The sequence below is a fragment of the Carassius auratus genome, chromosome 8 (genome assembly GCF_003368295.1).
Source record: "Carassius auratus strain Wakin chromosome 8, ASM336829v1, whole genome shotgun sequence".
NCBI lineage: Eukaryota > Metazoa > Chordata > Actinopteri > Cypriniformes > Cyprinidae > Carassius > Carassius auratus.
Window position 1 is genome coordinate 13,292,287 of NC_039250.1, and position 12,642 is coordinate 13,304,928.

A 12,642-nucleotide genomic window follows, 5' to 3' on the forward strand; every position below is an offset into this window, starting at 1 on the left:
GATCTTTCACAAATTCTTATGAAATATTGATTTGCTGCTTTTTTTCTTATCAATGTTTTATTGTTGTGATGCATTTTTTGGGATCCTCTGATGAATAGAAAGTTAAATGCAAAACAATTTATTTGAACAGAAATGTTTATAACGGTTTTTTTTTTTTTGGTATAAAAAACAACCACTAATATAATAAACAATATGAACAGTGTCAGTAAAGAGCTTGTGAGTGGAATATTTCTATTGTGCGTAGTTTCTAATTAAGCTGGTATTTTGTGTTATGCCACCACAGAATGCTTTTAATCACTAGACATGACTTGAGATGTGGTGGAAATGACAATGTGTGGAAACCTTCAAGACTTTTAGAAAAAATAAACAGAATTCCCCTCTGATGCATGTTTGTCCCATGTTGCACATTGTTAATAGGCAAATGCAGCTAGTTTGAGTCTGAAAAGTGTCTTAAGAGCATTTATTTTCTAAAAGGTGTATTCTTATTTCAGTTTCGTGGATGTTTATTGATTTTCTACTTTCACCCTCTTTTAATCTCTTCCCCGATTAGTGCACTTTCTGGAAAGTTGGGTTCAAAAAGAAAACATGATATTCTCGTGGTTTTTCCTGAAGAATCTTAGAGGATATGTGTGTGTGTTTGTGTGTGTGCGCGTGTGTACACCACAATGCTACATCCCTGCACTGTGACCAAAACCACACGGGAGAAAAGAGTGCAAGCCGCCGCTGATCCCTACCAAAATGGGAGCACTGGAGAGTCTGAGACAGTCCAGAAACACAAAGAGTCCAAACCTCACCTCACATGCCCTGTAGTACACAAGACTATAAAACACGCTGATGCTGTCTAAACACCGCTCGTACACTAGCATTCAGAAGTTCAGGGGCAGTAAACTAAGTGTTTTTTACAGCAAAGTCATTTAGAAAGTGGATAAATTTTTTTTAATATCTTACCGACCCCAAACTTTTAAATAGTAGAGTATGTCGCCTGCATTGGATTTCCCTCCTAAACTCATTTCCGCAGTTAAAATGCGTTTCTTTAAATGCTCTACAGACAGTACCTGGCCACTTTGTGGTAAATGTTTCCACAATCAAATATCTCCTCTGACCCTCATCACACACATTAGGCACAGATGGTATTTCCTGCTAAATTCTATTCGGCAAACCTGACGAGAAAAACAGCACCATAAATCGGTCCATAATCATATTCAAATACATCAAAGTCAATAGAAACACCACATTGTGTCAATTTGTATAAAAGAAAACATGATGCAGTGTTTAGATGCTCTGATATAATATAGTGTAATATTTAGGTCACGCTGACCTTATTTAGCAAATAAAACATGTAAAAAGGCACGTCGGCACAAAATGATGCTCTGGGATGTTATGCAAATCCATAAACCAAGAGCATGGAAAGTTCGCTTTGAGCTCCGGCACTAGCCACTATATAATTATTTAGCACTGTTCAAATTAAAAGCAGATGCCTCTGAACTGTCAAGTATTTGCCGTGGATGAGGGAGCGATGGTTAGGAAAGCCGTATGTATGTCTTAATCATATGTTTTGTGCTCAAGAGGGAAACCGGCTTATGTTTGGTCACAGGACAAGCCTGTCCTATGGGCCCTCTAGGTGGTCGCCCAAGGCCTGTGAGATGGTCGTTAAATGTATATTACAACTTCCAGCAACCATTTGCATCTCTCATTTTATTGACCAAATGCATTACTGTATTCCCAAAGATTTTATGAGAGAATAATGAGCTGGAAAGACTGATGATGCTAATCAGCTTAAAGCAATGAGGTTAGAGGGATAAAAAAAAAAAATCCCATGAAAGTAAAAGTGACTTTTATAACCAAATTGGTGACAGAGTGAGTGGGACCAGGCCAAGAGGGCAGAAAATGGGATGAAAAGAGAGAACTATAAATGTACAGTATATTTTGATCGTAATGCGTTTCCTTTCTTTAAAAAGTGCAACTCGGGATTAGCGACTGGGGCAGTATGACTGACTCACTGTGGTTGCTGAAGATTTCATTATTTCTGTAGCTGGCAGGATCCTTGGATGACACCGATTCTCCGTTTCCACCAGTGTAGGGTTTCTCAAACTGAAAAATGGATGGAACAGATGTATAAGTTATAAGTGATGCTAGTTTCTCAGAGCAGCAGCGAACGATGACTGTCCATGAATTCACAACAAGTAACTAAAAACAGTACTATCATTGTACTATATCCCTACTGTGAACAATTCATCCAGGAGTGTATTTAAAATATGTTTGCCTTTGTAATCTTTCACCAAAATGTGATAACTAGCTCTGAAACCTTTTTTTTATGGCACCAAGTTCTTGTAATTTTTTAACCCTCCAGCATCCTTCAGTATCAAATATTGTCATGTTATCGCTGATGACCACCAAAAGACAGGTTTTAAAATTCTATGCTGTTTTGTTGAAATAAATAATAATAAAAAAACTAATATTATTTTAATTAAATGCTTCAAGTGAATTTAGGCATTGCAACATTATAATGTGCAGTTATGAAAAATGGATATTACATTTTAAAATGTAATTTATTCCTGTGATTTAAAGCTGTATTTTCAGCATCTTTACTCTTCAGTGTCACATGATCCTTCAGAAATCATTCTAAAATGCTGATTTGCTGCTCAAGAAACCTTCTAATTATTATAAATGCTGATATTTTTGTGGAAAACGAATAGAAATTAATGAATAGAAAGATTAATAAAAATGTCAAAAAGCACAAAATCGATTTGAAATAGCAATTTTTGTTAAAAAATAAATTGTTTAATGTATTTACTGTCACTTCTAATCAAAATATAATGCATCCTTGCTGAATAAAAATATTAATTTCTTTTTTTTTTTTATTCTGACCCAAAACCTGCTAATGTATGACCAAATTTACTGTGCTGATTTAAAGAAAAATGTCCAAAAGCATTGCAATATGGCCTATGTAAATAATACCTAGAGATATATCACTAATTGCAAAACTGAGCAGCTTGCTCAAATCATAAAATAATATTGTTTTCAGTCTGGTAACATGGGTCAAAAGCCCTCAATGCCCCCGCTGGGCCGTACCATGTGCTCCAGTATGGATGTGTTTGAATAGATGGGCTGCGGGTGGACTGATGGACCACACAGCTGCTGAAAGGGGTCATCCATGTACATGTTTGAGGTGCGAAACCTGCGGCTTTTCAGACCACTGAGGAACAGGAAACAGAAGAATGGAAAGAGGATGCGGAAAGAACATGAGTACTTCTGTGAGTAGTGATTCATGGAAGGCTGGCAGCAGACAGACAGCATGTGAATGTGAGTGTGTGTGTGTGTGTGTGTGTGTGTGTACCTCAGTGACTCGTGGCTGATGTGTTGATATGGAGAACCAGCTACAGTTGAACTCCCATCCTGCAGGAGCTGAACCCACTGCTCTTTATCATCTGCACAACTCACCTGCACATTCACACATAAAAAACAACATCTACATTCATTGAAAATATAGTAACAACAAGTAGACATGATAATAAATCCAAATAAACTACATTTACTTCACTTTTTTCTATAAGGGCAAGGATATTTATGAGCGCTGCTGCCGTGCTACAGTAGATGATGATACTGTGCTATTTTCATATATAATGCACAAATGGACATACTGTACTACCACCAGGGTTAAAGCTAAAACTGATACAAACATTAATAAAACTTCAGAAAATAACACACAACAATTACTAAATCTCAAAATAAATTAAAATGAAAACATAATATGAAAATAGACAAGAAAAAAAAATCTCAATGGTATTTAAATAACACTGGAACTAAAATAAAAATAAAAACTGAGAATATAAAATAAAAGCCCATTCAAAATAAAAAATATATAAATAAGTGTATTAATATAAATTAATAATACTTTAATATATAATAAATAACATTGATTGAACACTGAAAAAACAGTAACAGTGATTAATTCTAATCATCTAAACAACCCCGAACCAACCTATATACATACATTTACAAACAAAACTATTTTATATCTTAAATAGGGTAGAAATAACCCTTTAAGGTAATGATTGCAGGGTAACTTGTTTTTAAACAGTGTAGCTTCTCTAAATCACATGCAAGGTAAGCAGATCATCACTGTACCTCTAGCACAGCCACCTGGTCCCCGTGCTGTGTGATGGTAATGCGGTACGTGTGTGCTGTATCCGGGCCGGGTCGCACCTCGCTCCCTCTGAGCTGAACCGTGTACTGAGGGCTCTCTTCTGACGCCTCGTCCCGGTACATCTTCAGGACCCCGTCCTCCACCCGACACCACAGACTCTGCCACTGACAGTTCATCAGCACGTTTAGGAAGCCGGCTGAGGACAGAGAGACACAGAAATGTCTGCATGCCTGACAATAATCTGTGAGCATGCATATTTGTGCGTAGCTTATTACATTTCATATTGCAACCTTGTTTAGATGGAGTGTTTAAAGTTGCAGTGTTCCATTTTTATTTTGTTCAAATACTTTCTACTATTTCAGTGAAAATCAAAGACAACTATAAGTAACTCAGAGGTTTATAACAGTGTTATTAGTATAATTCTTTTACACTGGAGCTTCGGTCTACTTTTTAATTAATCAAAGATATACTTGACAATATTACACTTATGTATACTTGGCTTACACATTGCACTAAACCCACATAGAAACATAGAAACACTTGACTGATTTTATTGATAATTCTTTCACAGTGTTAGTGTATTGTATATTTATACTGGCTTCCCTTAAAAGCCATTACAAGTATCAATCAATTTTAAATCTCATCACAAAACATCACGGCAAACAGCAAATGAAGCAAGTCATTTATAAATCACAGGCATAAATCCACTGGTAGTGTAAACTGCAAGTCTAGTTGAAATACAGTTAATGGTACAGTTTATTTAATGTATAAAAATGAATACCTAAATAGTTCCTTAAAAGTTAAGTTACTTATAAGTTACTTAAAGTGCATAAATAATACAATTATTAGAGAAAGTATGCTTAAAAAAATATACTTGAACTTTAGTTTACGTAATAAAATTAACTTTAAGTATAATTTATTTTTTGTTTAGTGTGCATAGTGTAAACGCAGCTTTTGTCTCTGTGGCACTAACTCTTGTTTGAGCATCCTGACTAGCACAACCTTGACGTGTTTAGATTGATGCTATCTCCTCATCGACCAATTGCAGACAATGTTTTCAAACGGTTTAAACTATTTACCCAAACCATTTTAAACTGTCTACTCTGATAATTTAGTTAAAAAGTTAGGTGAGTCAGTAATCAAAGAACGCTAGTGCAAACACATAAAGAAACAAATAAACTTGTTTGAAGGATTCCCTTTCAAGTTGTTTGTGGAAACATATAAAGTAGACATCTACACATGTCTCTAATCAGCGAGGCACGTTTTCAATAACAAAACATTAAAACATTACTCAGCGAGTGGCAAGATTTAGCCACTTCTAAGTTTCAACAAAACTTTTGATCTCCTCCAAGATCTCATTCACTTACTTCTTTCATAAAATAAATCGTTTTCCTGCTTTATAAACAAATGCATGCTCTTCTTCCATAAATGGTGAGCTGCTATCAAAAAGTTCACCCATTTATTTATAAAACAAACCTCTGAGGTCATTGCTGTGGTTGTCACCCCGGTGTCAAAGGTGACAATCAAATCTCACAGGAATCTGTCCACGGACAATGGCACAGTGTGGAAAACACCCAGCCTGTGTCCTGTGCGGCACGCAGTGAATTTAGCCCCTAATGAATAACACCAAAACACTAGCGAGTGAACAATGCCACAGTTGTGCTAATAGCAGGGCTAGCAAAGACGCAATGTTGGCAGACCTTCTCCACATATGGGGTATAAAGCATATGCTGTTAGCACACGTCTTTAATTAGAAACAGAATGACAAAAAATAACTGTGGGAAATACAGACATTAAACAGTCAATGAAATCAAAACGGACCCTTTTCACAAAATTTGTTTCTGATTTTATAGTGTATGATTCATCCCTGCAATATATTCAAAACTAAAATAAATTATTGCCTTCATAATTTTATTTATTTTATATTTATTATCAAAATGCAATGCATCACAACCTTGGTTGGCTGGTGTGCTTAATGGAAGTGGTAGTTTTTTTTTTTACATAATATATGTGTATGTGTACTGTTTATATTTATTATGTAAATATATATACATACACATGTATACATACAATATATACATATTTCAGAAAGATTTTATGCTTATATATTAAATATATTTATATGTAATATAAACTATGAATAGAAATATATACTGTACGTTAATACATGTAAATATTTTCTAGATATATACTGTATGTTTGTGTGTTTATGTATACATAATAAATCTACACAGTAAACACAGATATGTAAACAAAATCTTTTATTTTGGATGGGAGTAATCGTGATTAATTGTTTGAGAGCACTAGTTCATTTATATCAGGATGCTCCACATGAATTACTATGAAGGTGCAAAACTGAGATGTGCTATATGGCAGAATAGGTCCCACCTTCTAATGAAAAGAGCCTATCAGCAATTGTTAAAATTACTGCATCACTGCAGCTGCCATCAGAAAAAAATCTAATTTGTTGCAAATGCAAGTGTGTTTGCTCACATAGGTCTTTATCTTTGATTTCCACACTGCTAACTGCAGACGGAAGACTTGAGATTTTCTCTTCATCCGAGTCCGTATGGAGGACAGTACTTGACTAGAGGGAGAAAGAGAGACTTTCTTACGAAATGACATTAGCAAGCACAGAATGTTCTCTCGTACAGGTAAGTTGGTCCTTTTCCTACAAATTGGCTTAAGACAGAACACAAGACTTTGCTAATCAGTTTAGTACATGTATCAGGTCAGCGGAAGATTCATGAAAGAGGCTCTATGGAGTTGAATAGATGTGAGAGAAAAGTCTACAGATGATTAAGCACCAAGCTAATTCAGTAACATCTCATTCAGAGAAATGAAGTTATGCTGTTCCTCTCTTTCTGTGTCCATCACATTGTTAATGTTGTTAACATGGATAGCAGAAACTGGCATGGTATCAGTAGTGTGATTTACCCTGCAAGAGTCCAGCCTCTCGCTCCTCAGGATGGATGAGGAGCTTTGGGATTCAGGTTCATAATAAGAAGACCCGCTCACTTCTTCTATAATCTACAAATGAAACAAATAAAAATTCAGCCATCTATTTTCTAAACACATACTATGTGTGCTATGCATGTTATTGTAAATCTGTGGATTTTTCATTTTTTATAAACGTTTTGAGCTAACATTCATCTGCCTCAATTTTTGAATACAAATTCGATTCCAAAAAAGTTGGGACAGTGTACAGATTGTGAGTAAAAAAGGAATGGAATAATTTACAAATCTCATAAACTTATATTTTATTCAGAATAGAATAGAAATAATATATCAAATGTTGAAAGTGAAACATTTTGAAATGTCATGCCAAATATTGGCTCATTTTGGATTTCATGAGAGTTACACATTCCAAAAAAGTTGGGCAGGTAGCAATAAGAGGCCGGAAAAGTAAAATGTGCATATAAGGAACAGCTGGAGGAACAATTTGCAACTTATTAGGTCAGTTGGCAACATGATTGGGTATAAAAAGAGCCTCTCATAGTGGTAGTGTCTATCAGAAGTCAAGATGGGCAGAGGATCACCAATTCCCCCAATGCTGCGGCGAAAAATAGTGTCGCAATATAATTTTGTGGAGCATCACTGGATTCTGTTTTTATTCACAATTTGTACGGTGTCTCAACTTTTTTGGAGTCAGGTTTGTACAACACCCACATCTCAACATCCAAACAACAATCAATGCACAGAACCAAGTTTTGTCCTACATTTGGTGTTTTTCAGTAATTCATTACACTAATGTACATCACAATAAGTAATAAAGTCACTGCTTGTGTTTCATTGCAATTTGAAGTTAAATGTAAGTGTGTTTAGACTTGTCCAGACCTTCCTCCACTCTTCGGCCTGCGTGCTGCTCTGGAAGCCCAAGATAACCGATTCGGCACCGGCCACCACCTTTAGCTCGTGCTGCATCTTCTTACTGTGCCTGGATTTGTAGACCACGTAACAACCCGTGAGGTTTAGCTCCAGCAGAGGGTGCAGGTCTTTAGCACACTTAAAACACTACCAGGGAAGAATGAGACATTTATTATACACAGTTACTTTAAAGAGTATTTATTAGATAAACAATTTACTTTAAAAGAATACATAAATGTGAAGTGAACATAATGTTTTCAGACACTTAACTGCAAATTGAATGAAAATGTATTATAGTTCAAAATTCTAATTTAATTTTCATTAGTCCTTATTTTCCCACTTAAGACGTTATAGTGTTGTATGTTGGAATATGGTTAAAGTGCACTGCTGAATTTACTGAGAAGCGTTCATGGTAATATACTTTAGTGTAATTTCTACTGAAATTTGCACGTCATGTATTTGAATATATTTGGGATTACACATTTGTAAGAAGTTGTATTTATGTTAACTTTAATAACTCCACAGTTAAAATTATAATCAAGTACTTTACATGTGCTTTAGTATATTAGTCAACATCAGAACAAGTGTACTTTAAAGCAATGCAAAGATTATTAAAACAATGCATTAAAATGTGCTTCAAAGTTAAAAATTTAATTTGACATTATTACAAAGTGTACTTGAGTGTGTTAAGAAACACTCATGGAAGTACACTTAAGCCTTTTTATTCATTAAAATTATATTATCTGCAAATCCTTTTTTTTTTTAAACATACTTTTAATTTTTAAATGCACATTCAGCACAATTGAGCACACCTTTGGACTGTAAAAAGCACAGAAAATAAAATCCAAGAAGATGAATTTAGTCTTCAATTTTGATTTGAATTGTCAACCCTTATTAAGATTTAGAACTGTCAAATCTCTTCCATTTACATACTGTAAATATACTACAGTTAGTTGAAACTAGAGTTTACGGCTCATAAAATTGTAAATATGGATATTTTTCCTACACAAATACAATAATTAACTTCAATAGGACTTTATAAACCCCCCCGGAGCCATGAGGAGCACTTTTTATGATGGACGGATGAACTTTTTAGGGCTTCAAAATCTCAATCACCCATTCACTGCCAATATAAAGCTTGAAAGAGCCAGGAGATTTTTTTGTATTCGTCTGAAAGAATAAAGTCATATACACCTAGAATGGCCTGAGGTTAAGTAAATCATGCGGTAATTTTCATTTTTGGGTAAACTATTCCTTTAAATCCTTAAAAAATATTACATTTGTCTAATGCATACTTGTACAGACAGATGAAGACTGTAGCTCATAAAAACATAAAAAAAAACATTGTAGCTTGATTTTAACAGGACATATAAACATACTATCTAAGAGCAATATGTAGACAAAAAGTAAGGCAGTTTGGAATAGAGCCATATGAAACTAAATTGAGGCTCTTACCAATAAAGAGTTGTGCTTAATAATGAAGAGCTGGCGGGTCCACTGACCCAACCACTTCTTCTTCCAGAGGTATCCACAGATGCGTGACTCTGGCACGGGTCTTAAACACGGTTGAGAGGAGCTCCACTGGATGTAGTGAGCTCGGTCCTTTACAAACTCCTCATCATCCTCCTCTTCACCATACGACTCGTAGTGACTACTGTCTGAGTCCACTTTATCTGAGGCAAAGATCTGTATTTTAGCATCACACGTGGATGTCAGTTGTTTTATTAAACTGCTGAATTGTCCCACGTCTCAAAAAAGAAAGTGAGTTAGGCAGGTTTAGAATGACATGAGGTGAGTAAATGACAGAATTTTCATTTTTTGGGTTAGGTATCCCTATAAAAATTAGCTGTTCCACTGACCTGAAGACTGACTAGCTGGGACAAATGGTTCTGCCTCCTCATAACAGTCCTCTTCCTCTACACACAGGGGATTTGGGGGAACAGAGGGATTCATAGACTGAAAAAACACACACAAAGAGCAGCACATTAGATGTATTTTCAGAGTGAGGACTCTATCTTTTGCTCACCAAGGCTACATTTATTTGATAAAAATGTGTAATACTGTAAGATTTTATTTAATGTAATATAACTGTTTTCTTCTTGAATATATTTAAAAATGTAATTTATTAATGTGATGCAAAGCTGTATTTCAGCAACATTACTCCAGTCTTCAGTGTCACATGATCCTTCAGAAATCATTCAAAACAGTTGTGTTGAGTCATATTTTGGTGTAAACCATGATACATTTTTCAGGCTCCTTTGATGAATAGAAATTTCTGTAGAAAGAACAGCATTTCTTTGAAATTTGAATTAATCGTAATATTATACGTCTTTACTGTGATCAATTTAATGCTTCTTTGATTGAATAAAAGTATGAAATACTTTAAAAAAAAGTTCTATCTATATATATTATTAATCTTCATGTCAAATTATATATATATATATATATACACACACACACACACATATATATATATATATATATATATATATATATATATATACACATATATATATATAAACAATCCCTAAAAGCCTTTAAGAAAGTATACTTAAACATTCCTTTTTTACCTAAGACCAAAATGTTGATTAGTTGTCGAGGGACCAGAATAACCCTGAAATAAGTGCCACATGCTCCCTTGTACAAAGCTCTAACTCATTAAGCCACACTGAAGACCACACAACCAAAATCTGGACCCTGATCAATTGCGACATTTTCACATGAGCTGCTCATGGCAAACCAGAGCGACCACCTGAATGTGCACATGAGAGGCATCATATCTGAAGAAAACAAAAGCAAGATGATATCTTTCTCATATGGAGCTCAAGTGCAGCTCTGCAGTTACAGGAAGAGAGAGAGAGAGAGTGTGTGTTTTTAGTTTAGGGTCAGTCGGTCCACAGTGTTTATGAGAGTCTGGTGCAGACTGTTCTAGAGGAGCACAGCTGAAGGACAATGGCTGTGGTCGGCACTGGGGTCAGTAATTTGTAGTCGGACATTTTGATGGCAAATCAGTGGCACTGAAACAAAACCTTCTGGGAGTTGAAAACAAAAAAGCAAAAGCAGAATTGTTTTAGACCTCAACTCCTGTACCTTTCAAGCTGACGTTATTCTCATGTGTCTTAACTTTACCTTGTCTTATCTTCTCAAGATTCAAAATAAGGGTTTTCCTTGGGAAATGCACTGGCATCAATTTAAGAACTTGAATGTAATGAAAGCAATATCAATATGCCATTTATTATACAAAGGATCTTATTGAAATACTGTCATCCTTTGAAGTCAAATCCTGCTTTATTAACTCCTTCTGCTTTCTTGGACAAATAAGGATTTCACACACTCTGCTGCTCTGTGTTTCACGGAAACCTGGCTGAATGACACCATACCGGACAGCGCGCTCCATCTGCCGGACTTTCAGCTGTTTAGAGCGGATCGCGACGCAGAATCAACGGGGAAATCGCGTGGCGGCGGGACATGCTTTTACATCAATGAACGGTGGTGTACAGATGTAACTGTGTTAAAGAAGACGTGCTGCTCAAATCTCGAAACACTCTTCATTAACTGCAAGCCGTTCTATTCGCCACGGGAGTTTCATTCGTTCATTCTGGTCAGTGTTTACATCCCTCCGCAAGCGCATGTGAGCTCAGCTTTACAGAAACTCGCTGATCAGATCACAGAGACAGAACAACATCACCCGGACTCTGTTTTAATAATTCTCGGGGACTTTAATAAAGCCAATCTCTCCCGTGAACTTCCAAAATACAGTCAGCATGTTACATGTCCCACAAGAGACAGTAATATATTGGATCACTGTTACACCACAATAAAGGATGCATTTCACTCTGTTCCACGAGCAGCTTTGGGACGTTCTGATCACCTTCTGGTTCATCTTATACCGTCCGACAGGCAGAAACTAAAATCAGCTAAACCTGTATCAAGGACTGTAAAAAGATGGACTAATGAAGCAGAGCAGGATTTACAATCTTGTTTTGACCTCACTGATTGGAGTGTTTTTGAAGCTGCTGCCACCGATCTGGATGAACTCACAGAGACCGTATCAGTTTCTGTGAGGATATGTGTATTCCTACAAAGACTCAACTAATTTACAATAAAGACAAACCGTGGTTCACTGCAAAACTCAGTCAGCTCCGTCAGGCCAAAGAAGATGCTTACGTGAAGGGGGACAATGTCTTGTATAAACGGGCTAAATACACACTGGAAAAAGAGATCAAAGTGGCAAAGAGGAAGTATTCTGAAAAAATAAGGACTCAGTTCACTTCCAACGACTCAGCATCAGTGTGGAAATGTCTAAAGAAGATCACCAATTACAAGACACCACCCCCCAGCACTGTAGAGAATCAACGACTGGCAGACGATCTGAACAAGTTTTACTGCAGGTTTGAAAGAACACCCATCACCTGCCCTTAACGCCTCCCCACACAACCATTCACAACTCCTGCATCCAGCCCTGAATGCCTTTCCAAACAAACGTTCACACCACTAACAACTCCTGCAACCCATCCTGAACACCTCTCCAATCAAGCACTCTCATCATTCTCACCTCCTGCATCCCCCCTCTCCCCCACACCTGCAATTCAGATCAGCGAGGATGCGGTGCGCCAGGTCTTCTGGAA

At 36.3% G+C, this 12,642-nt stretch overlaps 1 protein-coding gene across 4 annotated transcripts in view; it reads right to left on the minus strand.

The window, feature by feature from the left end:
* Positions 1 to 12,642, minus strand: part of LOC113107338 (actin filament-associated protein 1-like 2) — a 46,131-nt gene that overhangs the window by 4,393 nt on the left and 29,096 nt on the right. For all 4 annotated transcript variants that reach the window (XM_026269767.1, XM_026269765.1, XM_026269764.1 and 1 more), the window contains 9 exons: positions 9,874 to 9,970; positions 9,470 to 9,687; positions 7,985 to 8,161; positions 7,085 to 7,177; positions 6,641 to 6,734; positions 4,129 to 4,343; positions 3,338 to 3,441; positions 3,073 to 3,196; positions 2,001 to 2,091 (listed from right to left, as the gene is read on the minus strand). In XM_026269767.1, the coding sequence (XP_026125552.1) occupies positions 2,001 to 2,091; positions 3,073 to 3,196; positions 3,338 to 3,441; positions 4,129 to 4,343; positions 6,641 to 6,734; positions 7,085 to 7,177; positions 7,985 to 8,161; positions 9,470 to 9,687; positions 9,874 to 9,970 (1,213 nt within the window). The remainder of the gene's footprint in view (positions 1 to 2,000; positions 2,092 to 3,072; positions 3,197 to 3,337; positions 3,442 to 4,128; positions 4,344 to 6,640; positions 6,735 to 7,084; positions 7,178 to 7,984; positions 8,162 to 9,469; positions 9,688 to 9,873; positions 9,971 to 12,642) is intronic.